The sequence below is a fragment of the Phlebotomus papatasi genome, chromosome 3, assembly GCF_024763615.1.
Source record: "Phlebotomus papatasi isolate M1 chromosome 3, Ppap_2.1, whole genome shotgun sequence".
NCBI classification, from domain to species: Eukaryota; Metazoa; Arthropoda; class Insecta; order Diptera; family Psychodidae; genus Phlebotomus; species Phlebotomus papatasi.
In genome coordinates, this window is record NC_077224.1 from 78,219,917 (window position 1) to 78,246,112 (window position 26,196).

The 26,196-nt window shown below is 31.6% G+C and overlaps 1 protein-coding gene across 2 annotated transcripts in view; it reads right to left on the reverse strand.

The window, feature by feature from the left end:
* The window catches only part of LOC129805899 (uncharacterized), a 304,927-nt gene that overhangs the window by 50,984 nt on the left and 227,747 nt on the right, over nt 1–26,196 (reverse strand). For both annotated transcript variants that reach the window (XM_055854137.1, XM_055854138.1), the window contains exon 4: nt 17,812–17,947. In XM_055854137.1, the coding sequence (XP_055710112.1) occupies nt 17,812–17,947 (136 nt within the window). The remainder of the gene's footprint in view (nt 1–17,811; nt 17,948–26,196) is intronic.

Genomic DNA, 26,196 nt, shown 5'->3' on the forward strand with positions numbered 1-26,196 from the left:
TATATCATTGTTTTTATGTATTTCTTTATTTAGGGAATGATACCACTTATTATGAAAACAGATTAAGTATAGAACTTTTGTACAACTATTGGGGGAAATCGAGCATCTTTGAATTGGGGCACTTATGAAATAGGTTTTTTATTTACTTATTTTCAAATGGAATTGAACCTTAATATGATATTATTTAGCTAAAAAAAAAAAACAGTTTTGAGGCCTAATTGCTTCATGATCAGGCTGAATTCCTTTCAATAAATAGAAGAAAAAGCCCTATCTCAAAGATACAATTCAAAATTACCTCATATGTTCCTAAATTATATTTTGAAAACCCATTATTTACTAGTCAAGTATTTATTAATTTTGACTATTTACACAATTTAATTTAAAATTTAAATTTTAATTACATGTTTAATTTATAAAAACGCTAAATAAAACATATTTCAAAAGTTGTGATTTGGAGAAAAAGTTTAATAAATTTATTAAATTTATCCAGTAGAGAGTAAATATTATATAAAACGAATAAGGCGTCACATAGAAAACTAGGTCAATTTGGAATAATTAATTGAGCAATTATGATTGGGAGTTTTGGAACAGACAAAACAAAGAGAATGGTATTTTCACAGAAAGCATCATGGATTTTATAAATTTGATTTAGTCATTAAGCCATTATGAATATTATTAATGTCTGTAACTAATTAGGGGAACTGTTTCAGGCTTCACACATGCTCTGGCTGTAAGCACTTCATATATTTTTCCCATATTCCTTTAATGAATTTTACCTATCTTTTTTTAGGAAATGTGTGACTTAAGTCTAGCTTCTTAAAATATATTGCTAATATTTCAAATTCATTAAAAGATATAGAAAAAAAAATGAAGCTTTTGAAACCAGAGTATGTGTGAATTCTGAATGACTTCCCCTTGACTTTGATATTTTTAGCATTTATTTATAATTATTTATTTATAATTTATTTATAAAATAAATTTAAAACGGATTCTTCTTTACCTACCCCTTCTTAGTATTCTGAATTGCAAACGAAGTCATCTATTAGAAACTTCAGATATCATAAGCTTATTTGGGCTTGTTACTTTTTTACTGCTCGAACTCAAAGAGAGAACAATTATATAATCCAATTTTTCTCAACTAGTGACACGGCTAAAGGTCAAACGGTAAGAGATATTGACTTCCGGTTTTCGACGACCCCCCCCCCCCCAACAAATCAACATTATCTAGGCCCGGTTTTTTTCTTTTTCCCGGAACTCCTCTCCTTCCTCGCCAGAACCATGTTTTTTGTGCTATATATTTCGAAAACGGCTCCTACAATTTTTTTCATTTTCGAATATGTTTTTGAGGTAGTCAAGGCGAATATTTCTTCCTGGGATACCTATGCTCGAAAAACATTTCGATATCGCATTTTCGGAGGTCAAAGTTTGGACCACTTTAGGGGGTCTATTTTTCAATTGATTTGTTTAAATTTGGATCGTTTTTTGAAAGATCTTGAAATTTCCAACCCGACTGCATCGGAGTTAATCGGAAGTGAATCGGTAATATACCCGAAAATGGTTTACCTCTCTCGGATTTATTTTTTAATTGTTTATATGCTTGTTACTCAGGCTAAAATATTCTGGAACCTATTCTTAAGCAATTTAGTATTTCGGAATGTTTTTTTTTTAAATTTATTAATTAATTTAACCGATAGTAAAGCGGTATGTATCCAAAAAGCATGCGAGAAGATAAACACGTATAGCTCCTTCTCATGAGTTCGATCACTCTGCAAAGCTCGGACGCTTTGCCATCCCTTTTAAATTATGATTTGATTTATTTTTCAAACGCTTTGAGCTTGAGCTAAATGCTGTAAAATGTAAAAGATGAAAGCGATTACGCTGCTATTCTATAAAATTACATACAGCGTAATGGTTAATTGAAATTATTTTGGGTTATATTTTAGACATACCTACGACATAAGTCAAGGTATGAATTAGTGTAATTGTAATCAAAATAATGATTAGAGTGCACTCCAATCAGTTTCTGACTAAGCCGTCTCTCGAATTAAGCCGTTATCGTTTATAATATCACTGTTTAAACCAAAATATCTATTTGCCACACAAGGACCACTTTTCCAGCATATCCTCACGTTTCCAACGATTTCTGATAAATTTTCAGCATGCCATAGGGTAGAGTTAGTACTTTTGGCCATCCTTAGGCTTTAATGTCCTTGTAAAGTATGAAATTTTTGTCAGAATGTCAAAATGAATTTTTAAATAACGATATCACAATATATCTATTAGGATTTGTCTCGTGAATTTTGATGAATCTCATTGAAACATATGCATTTTCTCCATTATGCTTGTTTCAGTACTTTCCGTCACTAGTTTTAAAAGTGAATTTTAAAGAATTAAGAGACATAATAACCCATTAAAATAGTACAATAGAACATATTGTGAGTGCTGAAGTACAACAACTTAGGGTGGAATCACCACTTTTCGCCACTTATATTGAAATCGCAATTTTTCCATTATTTGTCAAATAAATTAGCCGTAAAATTATTTGTATCTCTACTGCTGTTATTTATAGAGTCGAAAAATACAAATTTTTTGTCTTGAATTTAAAAGTTTGAGCATTTTTTAGAGGAATATTTTAAGCAAGTGCATCGAATCCAATACTTCTTACCAAATATAATAAGTGTCATGAAACTTTTATCGAACAAAATTAACGATTTTGAATAAATAATTTATCTATTGAAAAATTAATTACATTCGGCGAATACATAAATTTGTATTTAGTTAGTTAATGTTTCATTTTATATTATTTTTATGTAAAAATGAGCCATGGCGGAAAGTGGTAATATTATAAAATTGATTCACCACCTGTCGCCATTGCTTTTCAATACACGAAGCTAATTTCACTTCATAGATTCTCAGTTGTCAAATCTGCTTTGTTTATGCTGAACGTGTATTTTTCATAAGATTGCCGAAAATAATCGAGTTTGAACCTTACCAAGTGGGTGTCGAGAAGTGGTTACAGTACTGGCGAAAAGTGGTAAAAAGTGGCGACGAAGTGGTTATTTTTGCATTGTTAATAAAAATCGGTTTTATATGTACTAAAGCGTTGTATTGTAGGACTTTTATTTTGACGAATCTAGAGCCAATATATCTAAGTAGCTTTATGTCAAATTTGAGTTATCTGATAATAAGGGGTCAAAAGTTATAATACAGTTAATTTCACTTTTTCCTAAAAGTGGCGATAAGTGGTTACTCCACCCAATCCTTAAATTACTTAAATTAGTTGTTTTATCTTGGGTGGCCAAATAGTGCTTACATGGCGAAAAGGGCTGACTCTACCCTAACTTTGTTTCGACCATTTAGTGGATATGGATGCTGCCAAAAAGTGGAATTAGACTCTTCTTTACTTGTTCTTCTCTTTATTTTCTTTTGCCAAAAACAACAACATCTATGATACCATGTTTGTCCGTCTGACAGTTTATTTCTTCAGTTATTACCACGCTTAGAGGCCAAACAGTTGGAGGTAGCGATTTGGGATTTTCAGGGAACCCCACGCATAAGTTGACTCTGGAACCATTAACATACCTTCTATTATTTTCAATGTATCTCATGCCTAGATAAACATTTGACCATATACGAAAATACCGTTGAATCATTCCTAAGAATGGTTTTTGTAAGGTTAAAAAGGTTCTAGAGAGGGCATTTCTCAACCGAGTGGTGACATATTTGAACTTGTTGAAAGGGTCTTGGAATTTGTGACAAATCTAGATCGATTCCAATTGATGATAAACTGGTTGTGAATCGATAAGTATCTTTTTTGTTTAAAAGTCAATTATATTACTACGAAGCAATTTTGGGTGATCCCTTGAGTGATTTATGAATCAGTTCAAATCAATTGTGAACCGGTAAGCGGTAATTCATGCGAAAGTACTCTTGAAATATAACATCGAAGTCACGAATTCGAGTATTTCGTAAAGCCTTGGACACTCTGCCATCCATTTATTCATAGAAAGGAATTATGGTGAGAAGAATGGGGAAAATTACAGTTTTATATAATTTCTTTTCTCTAACCAATTGCAATAAATTCTTCTTGGCGGATTCACAATTATTCTTCAATTGGAAAACTCTGAGGGGTAAATGGTGTTGCTTTCAGCGTCAATATTGCAAGGGCATTGGAAAAGTTGCACATGGAGTTTAATACTTCTTTCGTTATCCTCTTGGCCTCAATACATTTTATGCGATTTATATAGGTATTCTTGATTGTTGGCAAGGTGAAATCACTTGCAATTGACGTTGATGTATCGGTGAATTAGAACATAGCGAACGCAAGGAATGTAGCTAAAGGGGTAGACAAGAATAAACTCATTCTTGTCTTTTCATTCTAATTTATTTGTTCGTACAAATTCCTTCATTGTTTGCAGTACATCAATATTAAGGACAAAAGTGGAGAAAATGTGCACGAAGAATGGTTCTGAACGGTTAAAGGAGGGCCTGGTGGGTGGGTGTTCGCTGAAAAGGGCGGAAGAAATTGGTTTAAGTGGTTTGAGAAGGTTTGGGTGTTGAGATGATGAAGAAATTCTCAACACGCATGGAGATTGCTTTAATACAAAAGTACAGCCCTCATATTATTGAAATTAATTCAATCACCGAGTCTCTGTACACAAATTAAATTATTGATTCTTGAAGCATGATGACAATGATGATGAGTGAATCGTATTTTCTCTATGTTTACGTGTTTCGGTATGTTTCTGTCAGATATAATTATGTTGAACACCTTTTTCCTCCCCAGAAATGCGGGCTATATACAATTCTAATTCGAAGCTTTTCCTGTATATGACTTGAGATAGAATTGAGGAAGCTCCTGTGAAGCTCAGTAAAAGTTTGATTATTAGCCAAATTACTGGTATAGCATTGTTTTTATATATAGAAATTAAATTCGTGGAAAAAGTTCTAGAAATATAACCTGGAAAATACATATTATTTTGCTTGTTTTGTATTTAAGGCATAATAACAAAACAGGGATTCAAAATGGTTTTGAGAGCGAGATGTAATATAGACTGTGAGAAGGAAAACAAAACAGAAGACACAGAAATTATCCCGGATTTCTCGCTTGAGCTCCAAAAGCTTTTTTTTTGCCTCCATAGGCGGAATTATATATTAGTTATACATAATTTATTCACTTCAACTTCTCATTCTGGAAAAAGTACACTTTTGCAAATAGCAATACTTTTTTTGTCCTTTATTTTCTTTTCCAAACTCTCAACAATTTTTGCCAGGAATGAAAATTTTTTGGCACTTTTGTTAAATGCTTCTCGTTCTGAAATGCTGCTTCCTCTTTGATTTGCATAAACGGAATAATTACACTATATAAAAGAAATTGTGGTAAAAACAATTACCATTGAGAATTTCCAGTGAAACAAATGTTTCTTTATTCACAAGTTGTTTGAATTCTCTTTAGAATTGTGCGCTATTCTCTAATGGAATAAAGTTGTTGGTTCGTACGAAATATATTGTATGAGGCGACAATAACATTTGACCGACCTGTACTTTACTATGCGAAATTTCTTTAATTTCCAGCGATGTTTACTACAAAATTTTCAGATATTCGTAGAATTCTTGACAACACTGTTAGAAATCCTTGTATTTAAAAAAAAAAAAATAGCATTTTCATTGAAGCTTTCGTACGAATTTGGAATTAACGAGTCTTTAATTGGTTAAACGGCGTTATCACACTTGCACATTAAAATTTTAATGTGAATCACATTAATTGTCGCTTGTGAGTGTCCAAATATGTTATTTGTGTCTTTGAGTCACTTAATATTTGGGGTTTTTCTATTTTTTGATAAAAAAGTGGACTTGGCCTGCAAAAATAAGTTTAAATTTAGCCAAAGCATAAATATTTTTCACATTAAAAAATTAAAGAGAAAATCGCATTAATTTTTCGCATTAATGCTATAAATCAATTTATATCAAATTTTCCGGGCCAAGTCTACCTTTCTATCAACAAATAGATCAAATTTCGAATACAAAATTATTCAAACACACAAATTACACATTTGGACACTCACCAGCGACAATTAATATGAATCATATTAAAATTTGAATGTGCAAGTGTGATAACACAGTAATAGATATCAGTTGCAAAGAGTGGCGTCTTAAATTTGTGGAATAACTGAATTCATAACCAAAATGTCATTCTTTAAATTTTAATAAAATAAATAATTACACTATGCAACAAATTCACAACTTTTTTTTGCTAATGGAGATCTCACATGGTACGTTTGATAGAGTCAAGTCTCCTGATTAAGAATCTGACCTTGGTTTTGCTCCATCACCTGACAATGTTTTTTTTTTATTAATACTTTTATATTTTTCTGTTTCGCCTTACATTTTCCGTTATATCTCAATTATATCTCAGGAATGTAAATGAAAATCATGTCGATGATTTCCCGATGAATTTAAAGAAAAATTTCAACATTTATATATGTTTCACATTAGTTTTAAAATATATTTTCTCAGAAATCTTCAGGAAATTTGCTCTAAAATGGATACTTCATATTTTTGGAAAATGACAAAAACCAACAAATGAGGCATTTAGAGTGATCGTAGCGCGATGTCTTAAATGAATAAAATTGTAGTACTTAGTGTTGCCTATCGCCTGACGTCAATGAATTTTTAATATTTTGTTTAGTTTATTTTATACAAATTTTTAAAACCTCACTTTAAGATCATTTTTTTTGGTAATTCTTAGAGAAATTCCAATTTTACACCCTAAAGGAGTGGTTTTACAAAGTTTTTTTTTGTAATTATCAAAATTGAAGCAGAGATAATTAGCTTTCTAACCATCAAATAGCTTAGAAGAGTACCGTAAGACAGTTTTCAGTCTAGAGGTTTAGCCCAGTTCCCTAGGGTCACAACACCTTAAACAGCAACTGATTTTATTGATTTTTCAAAATGTAATAGGTCATTTGCCATTAATAATAAAATCCTAAGTCAAAATTTTCCAAAAAATCTTGACTTATAAGATGTTAAAGAAGTTAAGCCATATAGCTAAGCCTTAGTTCTGAAGCATGTATAAGTACGGGTGACTTTGTCCCCTGCGAGTGACTTTAACACCTTCCTGTTGGCAAGTTTTCTTTAATTCTAATGTTTAAGAACGGTTCTTACCGATCAGACATGGTATATCGGATCGGTAAAGACCATCCCTAAGTTCGATAAGTAAAGAAAAGTTTACGAACAGGAGGGTGTCAAAGTCATCTCCTAGGTGAGGTACAAAACAAATCTGATAAAAAAGAGTTATCGGTTTATCATCGTTTTATCGCCAGCTGCATCCTATACGGATTTACCAGGACCATGTAGTAACTATGAAGTTTAATATCTAAATAAAAAACTCGAAATGTTCGAAACTACCCCTGCTAGGGGGTTGCCTAATTTCAAATAAAAAAAAAGGTATGGGACCACAAGTTTCGTAATGAAAAATTGATAAGTTAAAAATGTGAAGATGCCTTTTACCAAATCGGATTTAAAAGAAAATTACAGCCAGATTTAATTTTTTATGTCCAGAGAAGAAAAATATAATCTCAAATATTTCTTGAAATTTAGAAAAAAATGATAAAGTACTTGTTTGAGAAGGAAAAACTTCTTTAAAAATTCTTCTTGAATGAAATTTAACACAAGGTAACTTCAACGTCTCTTACACCTTTTTCTTGAGTCTTCGTGGAATATTTAGTATCACATAAATCGATACATGATACCCAACGAGTCATATTATCGTACACAGGTGACTCAAAGTTCAACAACTAATTAAAGAGATACTGTGACTGAAAAGAGACTCCATGGCATCTGATACGGGATGTTTATTTGAGATGATAGAATTCCCATGAATAGGCTTCTTATTTGGGAGTTATTAATATTGTGCCAGAAATATTTTCCATCGAAGGGTGAAAACGTTCATTAGCAACCTTTAAAGGTTTACTTAAACACTTCCCCTCATTCCACCATCCAGTTGATCGTCTCACATTACCATTGCTAATTTAATGGATATTAAGTAACTAACATTTGAGGTGGATGGATTTTCTGTATCTGACAATCATTTGGTAAAAGTTCTTTTGTTATATCATGGTTATATCATGTCAATTTTCATCTCAGTTATGAAAATTTTCCTGATGATGCTAAATTCCAAATTTAGAGTGATGTATGTATGAAAAGAGGCAACAAACATTAAGTAATTGGTGTCTGTAACATAACATCAATTCAAAATTAATTGAGTAAATTTTCTAGAAGAGATTATTTACTTAAATGACAGTAATACTTGTTTAACTTTTGACGCATACACGATAATTGATTAGTTAATTTGCCGTATGATTTTATTTATTGCAATATCTCGACAATTTTTAAGTATTTTAATTAGTGTTCCATAGTGAAAGTTTTGAGGTATTTTTAGGAATTTACTTTAAGATGGGAGAGGGTGAGACAGTATATCAATTTTTAACATATTTTTCTTACTTCTTCGAAAGGAATTAGATAAAACCTTTATGTTACTATAAATCGATAAGTATAAGATTTTTCGTTATATAATGCTCTTGCAATGTTCCGAAGTAGTTTAGCAGTTCAAAAGACTGCTTTTGCATTTACAGATAAAATTATCAAAATTGATCAATTAATAAGTATCAAAATTAAATATCTGTAAGACAAATCCAAGATAATATCGGCCATTTTTGGGTACTTCTTTATACCCTCTACCTTCCCTGATGTGAATATTATACTTGAAAGAAAATTATTTTCAAAGTTATAGAGATTTTAAATCTCAAAATCCTATACTCTGCATGTAAAATCTCAGCTTCAAATCGCTCTCCCCTAAAATTTGCCTACAGCGAGTTATTCGTTTCTTATTCTGAGCGGTCGATATTAGTGATTTCGAATGCATCCAGTTTAAAGCACCCGGTAACTTGAATACAACATATTCGCTGAAAATCAATCAAAAGTGTTAAACGAGCTGTTCATTAAAAACTCTTCACAGAATTGTGCTTAAATGTTAGTGAATTTTTAATAGGGACTAACATAATGCTCGTAAATAGAATAACCGTCTAAAAAGTTCGTAAAAGTTTATACTTTCTTCACAAATATTGGTCCTTCGTAATAGTATAACTTGACAAAATTTACAAACATTTGTTAGTAAATGATCGTAAATGCTAAAAAATGTTCCTAAAATATTGTTATATAAACATAAATAACATATGTTTGTAAATGATCAAAAATTGCTCTTCAAGAGATCAGGTTAGGAACAAAGATGGTGTAAAACCACAAACTTTTACGAACTTTTTAGTAGGTTACATGATGAATTACGAGCAATTCGTTTAAACTACTTACTTTTCAAACATTTTAAATTATAATTAAACCGAAACAATAGGGAATTACGACAATTTCTTACCGTGCTATCACACTAGGATTTTCACAATTTAATTTTAAATTCAATTGAGCCAATTGAGCATTATAAGATTTCTAGAATTTACTTGAAAAGTCTCACAGCCAGGACACATTTTGTAAGAAATTTGCTCAATTTTAAATAGTGCCGCGAGATTTTTTATTGTTAATTACTCAGGAAAATGTGTAATAATACTTACAATGTCTTATAAGTCACATATCTGTTATGCAAAAAGAATCCCCAAAGCCAGATGAAAGGGTTGTAGGCAAGGGAGCTCATGAAGAGACTCTCATACAGTCTTGTTGAAAATCTGTATGAAGTCATCCCAACTGCGATTTCTTGACACAGCAATTTCCTTCGAATTGCTTTGGAGGAACTGATCAAATTACTCCCGCTACTGTAGCTTCACTCGCGTACAAGTTTATCACTAACCAATGTACTTATTTTATTTCTTTTTGGCCACAAATATTAATTAATTACGAGTGAATAAATTTAATAAGAACAATTTGGTTCAAACTTGTTTAACTGCAATAAAATTGAAATTAATGAGCAATTTTAAAATTTTAATTTGCTAAATTCAAATTCAGCAAATTTAGCATTTAAACATGTTTTGGTGGGCCATATTGGTTTTTATCAATAAATAAGCGAAAATTTATCAATTCAAATGATTTTTTTTATTGCAAAATAACACATAGGAACAATTCATCTGAAAATTAAATTGAATTTATAAATTGAAAAATCCTAGTCTGATAGCACGGTTAAGTTTTCGTTTTTACAAAAAAATCTAGTATTAAAATTATAATTCAATATTGAATTCTTTGCTCAATTGTGTATATTTTTAAAGTCCAAAATATTTAAAAATGCAAATTTAAATCAATTCTGGCATATCTGAAGTTTAAATTAATCGAAAATTTTTATTTCTAACTGATCTATTTCTGTGAAATTGCTGTGTTGGGAATCTAATATACATACAACTGGTAACGTAAATAAAAATAGAAAACTATAATCTCTAAAACTCCAGGAAAAAATAGTAAGGTATCTCATTCTGTTTTGAAAACTCTATAAATTGCGTCCGACAGATGGGAATTTTATCTAAAAAGCTTAGTTTTTGATGTCAAAGTATGTGCCCAGAGAAGTTAAATGCAAAGAGATATCAATTTATGGTCTTCGGAAATTAACAAGTTTTAATGATTTATGTTAAAAATGTTATAAGCAAAATTTCCAGATGAACTTTTAAATTTCCACTGTAAAAGCGAAATTTGAGGTTTTTGGCCTTTGTCCTAGTTTTTTTTTTATTCACAGTATCCTTTACAGTTAAAAGGGTGGTAGTAGCGAGAATGTGAATAAAGTATCTTGAATGCTTTATGGGCAAGAGAAGAAAATTATGGAAACTAAAAACTGTGCAATTAGTGCCGAATTACAACGAAGAACAAAAGGGTGGAAAGAAAGAATAAAAATTATAATAAAATTAGGTCGACTTTTCTCAAACTTCCTCTCAAGCATTTTTTTACACTACAAAGTTGTCGCTTTTTTTTCTACTTTTCTAGCTTCTGCACAATAGGAAAACACCGGAAAACCCTTCGTATTTTTTTTACCCTCAACACTTTATACTTACTGCTCATCCCTTTCTTTTTGCATTTATTATTTTCCACCTTCAATCTTTCCCATTTTCTCTCACACTCTCAAATCACGCAGTGTTGGTAGTAAAAAAAAATCCCAAGTCGGTGGATGGGATGAGTTTGGGAAACTAAGAGATTCAGCTAAGACGACATCCATTTGCAATTATATTTTCGTGTAGAAAAGAGAGATTTTCCGAGTAGTACATTTTGTGAGATCCAGCTCTTTTCATCATCAGCCACCATCATCACTATTATCCTTCATACTATTATGATAACGTGAAAAGCCTTTTTGTCTCTTCGTATTTCTTGTCATCTTCTTTTTTTCCACCTTGCTCCCTTTGTTTCCTCTTCTTGGCTTTTTTTCCCCTCCCCTTCGACTTCTTACTTTTCCTCTCACTCTTATCCCTTTTGGTTCAATGCAAAAAAAAGTCTTGTGAGAGTGAAGGCGAAAAATTTGAGTGAACGACGAATATAATTCAACTTTCGTCTGACGAGATGAAATAATTGTTGGAGTTTCTTAACATTGCAGAAAGAAACTCAGCTGTATTGAGGTGCTTTACCATTATTTTCTCAACCACATGACTCTTTTTTTCCCCTCGTTGGAAAATCGCGAGTTCCATTGAATAAAAGCGACCATAAAAAGTCACGATGAAATATGTGATAATATGTGAAGGTAGGTCCGGAGGTACGGGAAAAGCTTCCTGAGAGTGAAAGAACTTGGTGACTGAGAAAATATGAGAGACTATTGAAAGGTGAAATTGGAGTGGTGGAAAAAGGATAAAAGAAAATCTTACGTATATCACACGGTGAAGAAGTTGACTCAAGATGAATATCGGGGGGGATAACAAATATGGCTTCTGGAGGCATTAAATCTAACGCACCTGGAGCTACACAATATAATGTAATTTTTATAAGTAATGGTATCAAAGATTAATATAAATTCGAAAGGAAAAATATTGGAAGTTGTAACGGTCATAAAACAATGCGAAGCATTATATATAGTAAAGAGAGGTAATCCGGATACTTTTCATAGAGTGCGACTTTAATGCTTGTTTTTGGACTGATGAAATATTTTTTTCGCCATTCCAAATCAATAGAATTATTCTTTGTTTAATTTAGAATCATAATAGAAATAGAATTTTAGCAATAATATTGATGAAAATTAATAAAATTACGATAATATTAATATATGCGCAAGAATGTTACTGCGATGCTTTTTTGTAACTCCGTTGAATTCGATGAAACTCGGATGCTCATTTTAAGGAAAAGTTTAATGCATAAAAATGAGAAGACATTATTTCAAAAACATTTTTTTAGAGTTTTATTCCATCAATTAATTTCATTAATTTATTATTTAATTATATATATTTTTATTTATTTTAAGATTGCACTCAATTCTTTGATTTTTCCTCGGTTTTCTTGGCTGACTTCCTCCCACGTTTTTTTCTTTTCAGCTTCAATTGGCATTTGAGCCTTTTCCTTTACCATGTGTTTCTCCTTTAGTTTTATCTCCTTTTCTTCTGCCCTTATTTTTTTGTTCCTCTCTCTGGTCAACTTCCGTTCAGCAATTTCTTTCTTTTTTTGTAAATCCTGCCTCAATTTTTCCTCCTGTTCCGCGATAAGTTCCTCGGAAGATACAATATACTGGTGTTTGACATTGCTGGCTTTGACCCTCTTCTTCTGACGACGTTTTGGAATTTCTCCTGGCCAGAAATAGCATTGTTTTAGTGTGTCGAAGATCGGTTGAGTCTCAGAAGTTGCAGAGAGTTGGTTTCCAGGGATGACTGGATCATTTGAAGGATTATTGTCGGTGGCCTGATCGTGCTGGTTATTGATAATGGACTCCTCTGAATGTTGGAAAACAATTTTCGGGAAATAAAGACCAGCATAGAAAAGTGGCCCATCCATCCAGCCACTCTGTGGTGACGTTCCCATTTTCCATCCTTCTGCGTTGTGAATGGCAATTTTTGGAGTAATGTCAGTTTTATGAACAGCCATTGGAGGAGCAAGTTCGCCAGTAGCTGACACCATGAAGAGTACTGTGATACATTGCTTCGGTCCTGAATTTTTAAGAGATGGAACTACACGTGAACCTCTCCTGGACAGGACATTTCCATCTTCCGGTGTCAAAAAGAAGGCACTTTCGTCGCAATTAAAAACACGGTCTGGTGAAATGCTCAGAAGGTTGTGTTCTGTGAAATATCCAAGACAATTCTGAAACCATTCCGTGAGGTCTTCAGCAGTAACAGTAGCTCTTTCCAATGAGAAGAATTTTGGCTTGCGCATGCTGAGCTCTGGATGACGCTTAAGAAAATTCCTGAACAAAACGTCTCCGGGTCTTCCAGCTGTAAAATGGTTTGGAATTTTGTAGACCTCACAGATGAGTTTAACGCTGTCCAGAACTTGTTCCTTCCCGATGGGATGCCAGCCATCCGCACATCCCAGGATCCATTTGACAAGCTCTTCTTCTTGTTCTTTTGTAAGCGTCGTTTGGCCTGCCATTGGGGCACTCTTCCGGGTATCTGCCAGTCAATTTGTTGTGCAGTGTTGTTCTTGGGACATTAAATGTTTTGGATGCATATGCTATGGTAGAACCATCTCGTACACACTGCAAGGCATTCCTAAGACCTTCCTTAGAGTAGGGCTTGTCCTTATAGGTCTTTTCTTTTGTTCCCTTTGACATCTGAAACAGAAAAAGAGTCCTGAACAATGCAAATTCTGAATCAAAACATTGACTTTCACCGCATCCGACTTGCATCGAAATGTAAACATTCACAAAAATCACTTATTTCTGTATGAATTATTAATATATTATCAATAAACTCTTACTCACCTTGTAGATCAATAACTACACTAACTTTTATTGATAATTTTGATTGCAAATAATGTTTTATTATATAGAAAAAACACTAAACTTTTTCCAGCGACGAGCTGTCAACAGCAAAATTTTCTCAGAAATTAAATTTTTAGTACACAACCCAGCTGACCCGAGCTTAAAAAAATATTTCTTTTACCCACTTATTAAACCGATAAAAATATAATTTTTGGTTTTTCTTAAAGTAGAATAGTTATATTATGATACTTCAGTAATTAATTACAGAAATAAAAATATAAATTATATTTTAAGTGGATGTATCGGAGTTAAATCGGTCGCGGCATCCGAGTTTTGCAATCGTCGGAGTTACATGGCCTTACTATAGTAAATCTTAAACAAAACATTTTCGCAAACTTCAAGAGCATTAAGATAGAAAACGCAATATTTTTTCGATTGATAATTTGATATATTTTTCGAATTCTTTATAATTTAAAAAAAAAATAGGCGAAAGAGCGTTACCTTCCTTCGGACAAATCAAGCTTAGGACGACGACATTTTTTTTCCATTGTATGTTCTCAATGATTTGAACTATGGTCCCTATGGTTCTCTTCGGGAAATTTAAGGTATTTGATTAGTTATTAAAATATAATATTATAATGGGTCAAATAAATTAACATCACATTGAAAAAGTGAGTTGTTCGAAGCTTGAGTCGTCTGAATGCGGCGCGCTTACCCCTAGGCCTTAGTGAGCCCAAACAGAAGTAGATTTTGATTCTCCAATAGTGTCTTGGATAAAAAGTAAATGGAACTCTATTTGCACAAAAAGTCATTGATGATCGAAGAATTCAAATTCAATTTCAAATTTTCATACTAAATTTTCGAACAAGGTGGGGAAAATTTATCAAATATCACACTAAAAAACTGGCAAAAGAATTACTCAGTGATTATGGAGTTATTGAATACTGGGGCAAGAACAGTAAACGTCGTTATTCTGTATTTTTCCCTCACAACAATGTGAAGACCATCACATTTTGACACTTGAGCACTTCGAAATTCGAACAGGATGTAACTTTCGCAACCTTACGAAACTATTAAGAAGTGAGAAAGCCTCTTTTTTGGATCTTCAAATAGATTTTCGAATTTTTCCAGATCTATTACGGATCTCTTTTACGCGGAAAGAGTTTGTCTTTCTTGCTGCAGTAGCCTTTAAGACTATGTTTTCGGGAAAACCTAAATAAGTAACAATCACATGTCTTTAGCGTCACATCACGCTAAAAACATTCTTGAAATTTTCACTAAAAGAATTTACTATTTATGATCTGGCGACAATGGCAATATATTTATTACGAGAATAAGCACAAAAATAATGAATTATTTTAATTTTCGGTTTAACTTCTCTTGAAGGATATAACTTTGACATATTTCAGACTGAGGGTTTAAACAGATAAATGAATAATATTGTGTTAGAGAATCAAGAAATAATTTTGATACTTCTAACGTAGATTATTTTATCTACGACGATACCCCTTATTCACTTGGCGCTAAATGCCTGTAATCATAAAATATTACAGTGGGTCTTTATTAAGATTTTACCTAATTTTTTTTCAAGTTTATTTTCAACATTAGTATTTTTTTCTAATTTAACAAAATTTATTTTAATCAATTTCAAAATTAGTTAACTATACTTGTGTCAGAAAACAATAAAGGTGTTTCAATAGTTTGATATATTTAAGACTTTTGGAATTTCTAATGATTGCGGTTTATTATGTCTGAGAACAGGGCCCTGTCAAAGTCCCGGAAGCCAAAGTCCTGAAAGCCTAAATCCCAAACGCCATTCCGAATTAATAAATGTAATTCGGGAATAATTAAGTTGTAATTCATCCGGGTATGGCTTAATTATCATGTTCTGGAGCTGATGTTGCTTGGGATATCACTTTCAAAGGCTGACCAATAATTTAAATCTCGTCGAAAATGGGTTTTTGACCCAAGTACAGCAATAAATGGTAATAAACTTTAGATGGAGTCCGGATATGATGGCCTACGTTATGTTTTGCAGCCCTTTAAAATTTTAAAATTTTAGAATATACTTCCTTACTGAAGTTCTCAAAATCTTAAACAGAATGCATATGAGCCTTTTGAGGATATTTACAGCACCGTATTGGATTGGGATTGATTTGCCCCAAAATCGGTTCTAATTGTCCAGAATCGCACTGAGACAATTTGGACAATTCAATTTCAGTCCAATGCGACTTTGAAAATGGCCTCATTTATTTATTTTTTTAAGAATGAAAAGGTTTTAATCGGTTAAACCGTTTACTAAAAGATACTAAAATAGCATATTCATTATTTTTTAAGTTTCATAGTTGACATAGTTAAAGCGTGGAGATCATTACGTTTTGAAGTTTTTTGTTTGTATAGGGGAAGTGGGGCACCTTTGAAATTGGGATTTTTCCCCTACATTTCGGTGGAACTGAGCCATGTCATAATGTAATTTAGCTTCACAATCTGTGAAGCTAAATTATATCACGAAAAGGCATAATTTTACTTAAAAATAGGTGAAAAATCCCAATTTCAAAGGTGCCCAACTTTGAAATTTGCAGCACTTTCCCGTGTTTGGTATCTGCTCTGCCGAATTCATTTTAATTTCGCACGAACTGCGGCAAAGCAGGACTTCTGCCCAACAATTGTTTCAGTATGTTGACGCCTGGTACCCGGCACCTCCACTGCAAGCACTCCAAAACATGAAACAATGGCAAGCAAGAGTTATTTCAACACTTTTTGGGTGGCACTTTGTGACCCTTCAGGATAAAAATGAGAAAGGGAATACACCCAGAAGTGAATCTCGTTCTGAATATTCATTCAGAGACATATTTTTTAGTGCGAAAAAATCAAAGTTGAATTTCATTTTGCCTCTAGGCATCGATTTTCACACCAATCGAAAACCAGCCATGCAACGGTGTGCATTTAAGCGAATTCTCTGGACGTAAGCGAAGATATTTTCTGGTACAAAATAAAGTCAATTTCCGTAGTTAGAAAAAAATCTAATTCAACCAAAATCTTTTCACCAAATATTCGTCATATTGATTTACATTCGGTACATGGAGAATTATGGTTTGCGGCTAAAAATCGTTGTTAGCAACAATGCCATGGTAAAATTGGTTATGCAAATTGACTGGATGGTTCTCTCTGTAATATTATATTATTTCAGGGTTATTGGAGCTCAGAAATTAATGTATGTATATGGCTATAGAACATCAATGGAGGATTCTGAAATATTCAACTAATGAAAATGCACACAAAATTGGTTAACTTTGTCATTGTAGGGGTGTATTGTTAAGTTTACCGTATAATACATGTATTGTGAATTCGTTTCCGTTTAAATCTCCACATGGACGCATTTTATATCCATAGTTATTGCCATAATTATTGTTATTATTATTAATGCTCTAGGGTTCATAATGAAATCTCTAAAACTTTTATACAATATAGGTACTACTTCTCCAAAAGCGATTATTTGGTAGCCACTTAACTTTTGTCCATAATTGACTTTTTTCGATCAATTTCGGGCTTTAATTCAAAATATCGATTTCATTTTCCAACGTGAATATTCTACTTGTATGACCTAAATGCGGCATTAAGATGAATGTCTTGGAAAGTCATTTAAAGTTTCCCGTCAAGATTGCTCCAAGCAAGTTGAGTAATAAATGTGGCAGAAGATTGAGTTTCTTCTTGCAATATGATTCTTCAGTCTAAAATTATTTTAACTTCTACAAATCACTGAAAAATATTATCCTACGGATGTGAGTATATTAACAAGTTAGACATTTGTACAAAAAATAACTTTTAGTTTTGCCTATCACATATCTCATAATGTGTTTACTTTTCTTGATGTTATAGGAGAGAAAGAGAGATGGCAACTTATCGTTCTTCTTGTTATTTGTAAACTGGTAACTTACCTACGACAACCATGTCTCCATGATCTGTAACTGTTTGAAATGAGGGTGCTTCAGCTGACACTTCACATCGGTATTTACCAGTACTTGACAAGCTCACATTTTGTAGAACCACAACAGAGTCTGTGGAATTATGAATCTGAAAAAAATAGGAAACAAAAAAAGAATAATAATGATTTTATAAAAAAGATTTTATAAAAAAGAATATTATTGATAAGAAAGAATAATATTGATTTTCAAAAGATTATTAGCTATCGATTGTAACGGAAAGGTAGTTGGATAGTAAATTATTATAATTTTAAAAGAAAATTTTCTTTTATGGCTTTTTAATAATGAGCTATCGAAATGAAATAAAATTTGTGAAAACTTGAGTATAATACGAGTTTCAGACATAAGGTTTAGCATAATTTTCTACAACTTCGAATATCCAAAGAAAAAGTATTTATTAAGGATTATTAAAAATTTGCAAAACTAAAACTCCACTGAGAAAAAAAAGAGGGTGCGATTAGCTTTTTTTCCTCATAAGTTCAACACTTTTTAGTTGTAAAAATATATCAAAATTTTTTAATGTTAATTTTACACCTTTTTAAGGGTAAAATTAACGTGAAAAAGGATAACTTTGACCCCTAATACACCTAAAAAGGGTAATATTTACACCGATTTCGGATCAATACTGCAGGGTAAAATTATCATTTCCGAAATGTTATTTTAACTTTTTCGGATGTCTCTCACAGTGTCTCTAAAGTTTTAGAGTCAGTGCAGCGTAACATCACAAAAATCGCATTTACAGCGACAATAAATGATTTATTTAATTAAAAGTGCTATAGTCCTTACTAATATGTATATTTTGAAGGTTTGAAATAATTTTGATTCTTTATTTAGTTGCTAACCCCAGTTTTGTGTGATACGTGAGAGAAAAAGTAGAAAAAACTTTTTGTGCAAAAAATCTCATTTCCAAATTCAAGAAAAATACCGGTTTAAAGTAATCTGAATAAAATAAATTTATTTTTTACTGAAAGTTTTTTTTTTATTATACTTTGTAAATTTTAATTTAGAAAATTTAAAAAAATAAAATTGTGAATTTCAGGAGCGAAAAGAGTTTAAATTTTTTTTATATTTTGATATTTTGTGCCTGAACCAAAAGAGATAATAAAATACGGATAATATTTTTGAGTTTATTTGATTAATTAGTCTAGAAAAAATATTTCACTACCTTTTGTGGATATTTAAAAGTTGTACTTTAGAAGGTTAATGCTCTGAATAGAGGAGACCAGGGAAGATTAGCCATGGATGGTATTACACAGTGGAGTATTATAGTTTTCTTGAGAAAAAATATTCAGTTAATTGCTATTTATTCATAGTAGTTTACTCCCTCCTTATTCATTGAGGTATTTACAGTAGACTCTCTCTCAATTGGGCATTTGGGGCAAAATGTCATCTGGTTTATCGATAGATTTGGGCATCAAAGCTTTTGTAAACTTGACAAAAGGCGCTCAATTGTAAAGAATCACGATAAAATAGGAAGAACTACAGCGAATTTAAGCAAATAAGCTTCATAATTAAACGTGAAAATTGTCAACAAAATTTTTCGCCCGATTGAAAAAGAGCCGATTCAGCAAGAGTCTACTGTATCAGTCGGATTCAAACATGTTTTCTATAAATTCTAAGAAAAAAAATCATTTGCTAGTTAATTCTGCCTCGATCTCCCCTATTATAATCTTAATATTTTTTCCAAAAATGTAAAGTGTAACTAATTGTGTTAAGCCAAATGAATAAATGGTACAAGCCTTAGGGCTGAAGCTCTTATAAGCATAAAATGAAAAATATTTTTTTAGTTATATTTTATTTGAGCTTCACGTTTTAGCGGATATACGCTAGGATAGGCAAGCTCCTGATGCATTGGATTACCATATTTTTTTGGTCTTCATTTTCGTTTTCTGATTAAAGTAAAATTTACGTGGCAACTTATTCAGAAAAAGGAGAAGGCAGTATGTCCTAGCTTTGTGGAGTGCTTCAAATTCACGAAGAAGAGTTCTCCGTGAATAATCTTTTCGCATGGCTTTTAGGATTAAATTGATTCATAAAATAGGAAAATCAATCCGAAATAGAAAATTGGTTTACAGAAGCAGATATTTTATCAATTTAGTGTCGATTGAAACCGATGTTGCCGATTTGGAAATTTTAAGGTTTTTAAAAATAAAACTTAGGCAAATTGGTTGAAATTCGATCTAGTTCGAAAATTCGATATAGAAATATTTTCGAATTATGTGTGTCCCAGGACGAAATACAGTCTTATGGTTGGGGGGGGGGGTCACCGAAAATCGATATTTCTTACCGTTTGTGCTCCTAGATGGTGACAAATTAAAGAAAAAAACAGGTTAAATACATGCTATCTTTTTCAGTTCAATCAGTCCAATTTGTCATTTGGGAAAAGTTATTTAAAATTCTACAGATTTTTGTAATAATTACATACATTAACCAGATGAATTTAATAGTTCACTGTAAAGTATTTTAAATTTTGTGTTCTCGATTTTTATGAAAATGCAAAAATACAAATTTTAAAATAATATAGATTTTAGAACATATGCAAAGTTTATACGACTGAGATTGGTGGAATTATAATCCCTAAAATCTAATTTTAAGATGACGTAATTTCAATTACAATAATATCGAGTTTTAATCAAATGATCATGATGAGTCTTTTTATGAAATTTCTTGAACACAATTTTTTCACTATGTTTTTTTTCACTAATTCATGATTATATAAAATATCGACGTAGCCGAATTTTACAATATCAAATATGAGAATAAGATTTTCAAATGTGAGAATTTTATCCTCAAACTCACACTACTCACATTGATTTGAGAACGTTTTGTTCGAAAAATCGCATGCAACTTGCACAATGAGGTGCTCAGAGCAAAAGTGGACCGTTTTAATAGGGAATGGCATACAATGGAGACCACTCTTGATCTAAGCGTCTCCAATGTGAGTTGAGTTTCAACTCAATGTGAGTAAAATTGTGTGAGTTTGAGCAAAAAAGTTTGAGTTTGGTAATTGAGTAAACTCAACATTTTCATCTTTCACGTTTACTAAAAACAAATATGTTCAAAAACATCTAACATGATACTATTTATTATTTTTTATGAATATTGCAATATAATTGAGCATCTTATTGTGCGATTTGCATGCGATTTTTCGAACAACGTTCTCAATCAATGTGAGTAGTGTGAGTTTGAGAATAGGATTCTCACATTTGAAAATCTCATTCTTATATTTGATATTGTAAAATTCGGCTACTGATAGCAATTTAAATAAATTTAGGTAATTTTTGAACTAAATTTCTTCTATTTCCCTTTTATCAGAAACATAATATTTCTGTCACTAAGAATTTCAGGTAAGTAGGTACATAGAAAAGGTTATCAAAATTCAGTTATAAGTTTCAGAAATTTGCAACATTATTCTCTAAAAGTTTGCAAGTAAAATGTGTTGTCTGAAATTAACAAACCGTGGATATCGCAAAATCGCGGGATTCTACAGAAATTTCTTACTTTTTGAAATCGAGTGGAAAAAAGTTTTTTTCAATTGAACTAGAGCAAAAGTATGAATTATTGCGCAGTCCTTTTCTTTCACCGTTCTTATTCACAAATCTTTTAAGAAGTAGAATTTTTAATAAGTTGGTGTATTGTAATCGTAGCGCCATTTAATACTTTTCGATCGGGCTAAAATTTTTGCAAAGTGCATGTAGGGTGTCTTCGTTAGTTGGATTAGATCGACTCATAATAAATTCTTTCCAAAGTTTTTATGGATTTATTTACTTGCATCGCCATTTATTGTATCTAAATTTATTATGTGTTTCCATTTGATGTGAACGGCAATCTGAACGTAGCCTTTTGCATAAAATGTTAATAGAAAAGAAATGCAGATACAACAATAGTCAACGAAACCGACCAATTAGATAGTTAGTTTAAATTTAAATTTATAGTTTCGAATAAAAAAAATTACTTAAAATATCTCTTCTTGAATCTTATTTACCAGATATGGTTCATGCTTACCTTTTCTCTCTCTATAAATCATTGTTATTGTGAATTATCATTCATATAAATAACAATGAATTCAAGTCTTCAATTTGATGTTTTATTTACCGAATCATGTCTTGAAGTCATAAAGTCTCGAGTGAATTGCATTTTGTACAAAATGGAGAAGCAATGCTTTATGTTTTGTATAAATGGAAAATTTCTTTTATATTGATAATCAATTTCGGGTGATTTTTCTCTGCTCTTTCAGCTTTTGTAGAAGCATCGATTTGAATATTGTTGAAGAGTGTGTTGAAGGAAATTATTCAATAGGAAAATATTTACAATTATTCTGCAAGAATGTTTGGTGATGAATAAATATACAAATAAAAGATTTTTTTCTTTATTTTCAGTCATGCTGCTAACATATTGATTCTCTGTACACTTTTATTACTATCACAATGAATTTTTGACTTATAATGGTTTTTCCTCAAGAAAAACAACCATTTACCATCTGAAAGATCCCCTTTAATAAATTATTACTACTAAAGACGATGGTATATTATTAATTCGGACAGCGATATATCACCGTATTTGAGATGACTTGACGCTATGGGACGAAGGTTTTGGGGAGCATCAGATGATGATGTATTCCAAGGATGAGATGTCACAAGAATTCGATAGATTCCCGAACATAGAACTACATACACTTGTGAAGAAGCTCAACGTTGAGTAACAAGTAAATTTACTTAATCGATTTTTCCCACCCATCCGCCACAACCATCCTCAATTGACACAGAATTGTATATTTGCTCAATTTATTAAAATATCCGCTTTAATTTCTCCATTTCATATGTTACATTTATGTTGGTCAATTTTCATTGACTCAAAACATTTTATTTCATTTTATTTTAAATAAGGGTTCCTGAAGTAGGGATCCTTTAGTTAAGAAAAATGCTTCATAACTTAATATATAATAAACTCTAAATTAGTTTTTTGACATTCCCGTATATGCCAAATTGAGCACTGATAAAAATTTAAGTGTTAAATTAGATCATATTTGATGCTTTTCAAAAGGATGGATCATCCCTTTCAAAGGTTTGCTAGTGTCTCTTGAAAATTTGTATTCACATTTATTACAAAGATGATACTCAAGATTAAATACATATAAACAAACGCAATATAGTCATTCGAGGAGAGTTGGAACTCCCATTGTTCCACTGATGGACCACTTCGCCTCCTGCCTACACCCTATGCACGATCTCCACCTCATTTGGTCTCTATTTGTGCCCTTCAACATTCCAAATAAAATCCCCAAGTTACAGCTTTCTATCTTTAAAATTGTACGAGAAAATTGAAATTGAATTTTTTGGATGTCTGAAAAATGGCCAAAAATTTTTATTTCGCCATAAGAATACGTGTATTTGGGGATTGAGGAGAGATGGAACTTAATAGTTTTGGCAACACTTTTGGTGTGAATTTTGGTCAATGTTCTTCAACATCTTTTCAAGTAAATCTTAGAAATTATTTTCTCTAAATTTCTGGTAAGACTGACTTAGTATACTCAGCAAAATTGCCATCGAAGTATATGAGCCACATATTCTACAAAATAAATCACTTTATACTGAAAAAATAAAATAAACTCCAATAAATTCAATGAAATAGTGCTCATGTCTAAAATCACTTCCCTCCCATTCTAAATTAATAAAATAAACTATAAATATTTTGCTAAAATTAGGGGTGTTCCATCTCACCCTCACTTTTTTTGAGTGTCTCAAAATGCAACTTTTATTAAATCCTATTTTTCGAAGTGACTATTTTCATCTAGACATTTCTAATATTGATATCTTAAATTTAGAGTCTTCAAATGATAAATTAGTGAGATTCGTCTTTGTCTCGTATTCAAAATGTATCCGTAATATTGAATATAAAAAAGGTGTTCCATCTCTCCTCGAATGACTATATAATATATTTTGCACAAGATAATTGATAAAATGTAGTTAGTAATTTTTAAAGATCCATTTTATCTTGGGAAGACTAATCACGCTGCAAGCCTGGCGATTCGAGCCTCATTGTCGATATGTGCTACTTCTCTAGTGTGTTAGTGTAGGAATATTAAGAGAAGCCAAAAGCGTGCACCTGGGCACTGAATGGGTCAAGTGGTAGAGCACTCGCTCTATGATGCAAGTGTCCCGGGTTCGAATCTCCTTTAGGTCACCAGGAATTTTTCTGGCGTTAAAGGTGTTCGGATTACATTCAGTGAGCTTCACTGCACTTGATTCCACGGGCATGGGACTGACAGCCTCATCCGTTATAGGAAAAAATAATAAATTCATGTCTAGAAATCCCCTTGCGGGAAGGCCTTGTTTCTTCATGGAATATTTTGTCAGCATTATTATTTATTACTATATTAAAAGTGTTCACCGCCGTCTTAGCGTTGATGAGCAACCCTTAGAGCAAAACGATGGAAAAGCTCTTTCGTAGATTATATAATATATGCCAGGAGATTATAAGATTGTTGAAGCTGCTATTGTTCCCCTAATTAGGAAGCTAGAAATGAGGTATTTTTCGCGTTTTTTTTTTTTGACGACAAAGACACGATAAATTTTCTTGAAAATTTTGGTAGGGTAAATATTCTAATTCAAAACCATTTAAAGACGCTTTAACTTTGACAGAAGATTCAACACATTAAGTTCATATTTTTTCTGAAGAGAATTACATAAATTTGCTCCTTGACTCTTCTAGAATGTTATTGTTTAGTGAAAATTCTTTAGATATAATTTGAAAACTTCTTAAATACAAAAAAATATGCGAGTGTAAAATAATTTTATTGGAAACATATTAATGCAAATGGAGACAAGGGAAAGTTTCTACACTCTTAGAAAAAATTAGTTCGTACAAGCTCATATGCAGTTATCAGAACTATAAAATATAGTAAATATAGACCCAACTATATATTTAGTTTGGGTAACTAAATGAAATAGTTGACCACAGTTAGTTAAAGTATCCTTTTCATTTAGTTATCACAACTAAATCAAAATAGTAATGGGTACTATAACATATTAGTTCCAATTACTAAATAAATGGGGTTGATACCCATTTTATTGGCTGTAATAACTATATCATATTAGTTGTGGTTACTATATAGCATTCATTGTGATGCATGTTTCTTATTAGTTGCTTAAAATTCGAAAGAGCTTCAACGCATTACTAAAATAAAAACCACTCTTTACTATTGGAAAAGTAGTCATAACTTTATGAAAATATAGGCCCATCTATTTACATTGGTTGTGAGAACTAAAAGGAATTAGTGACCAATATTAGTTGGGATAATGATTTCATTTAATTAACACAAGCAAATATAATTGTATGAAAGCATTATGAAATAATTGCCGCAACTTATCCACGTAAATATTGTCTTATATTCTCACTACTAATAAATTTATTATGAGTATAATGTTTTAAGAATATAAGAACTATTTTAAATAGATTTGATAATAATCGCCCGAACAACTAATTTTCATTAGTAATCACGTCTAAACTTTTCTAAGAGTGTAATTGGAGACAAACAGTGTAAGTTAAACCGCAACGAAAGGCTTCCAAAACCTTGTTGAGTTGCTCCTGAGTGCAGGATTTGTTCTTATTCTTAGTCCTTTCATCTTTCCCATCTAATATAATTTCCTATTGAAGCATTTGCAGACACTTCAGAAAAACCCTTTTTGATCACGAAATAGGTAATTATTTCATTTGAAAACTTCACGTACAGTTGACAATATAGAATAGTACTTAATTTAACTAAAATTAGCCAGAAATATGACATAAATGTTATATGCAAAATTTTATCAAAATGTTATACAAAACGAATAAACAATAATCACCTCATTGTGTTTTTCATTGGAAAACATGGTCGATCGATGAAAAATTCGATGGTGAAAAGGTACACTTTAATTTTTCTGAGAAATTAACAAATTAAAATTTGTGAATATGAATGGATTTTCGCTTTATTTGGAGCAAAATTAACTAAATAATGAAATTGTGGTTTAATACTGTATTTATCGTGAAAACAATGACGTTTCCATTTGAAGCAGCGAAGAATTTCTATTTGAAGTAGGTTTTAATTAGCTTAATTTACCCTAAGTGTTTATATACATTTAAAGTATTTAAATGAATTGTTAAAAAAAATTATGGAGTGGCGGACTAATGAATAGTTAAATGGAGTGCCTCGTGTCGCGGCATTCCCTAATTGTCAGGAAATCTGAAGTTCATCTGGCTTAACTTCTCCAATATTTTATCAGTCCTGTTTTATAGAATTTTAACTTAGGATTAGATATTACCATCATCGGTTAATGATTCATTAAAATCTGATAAATCAAT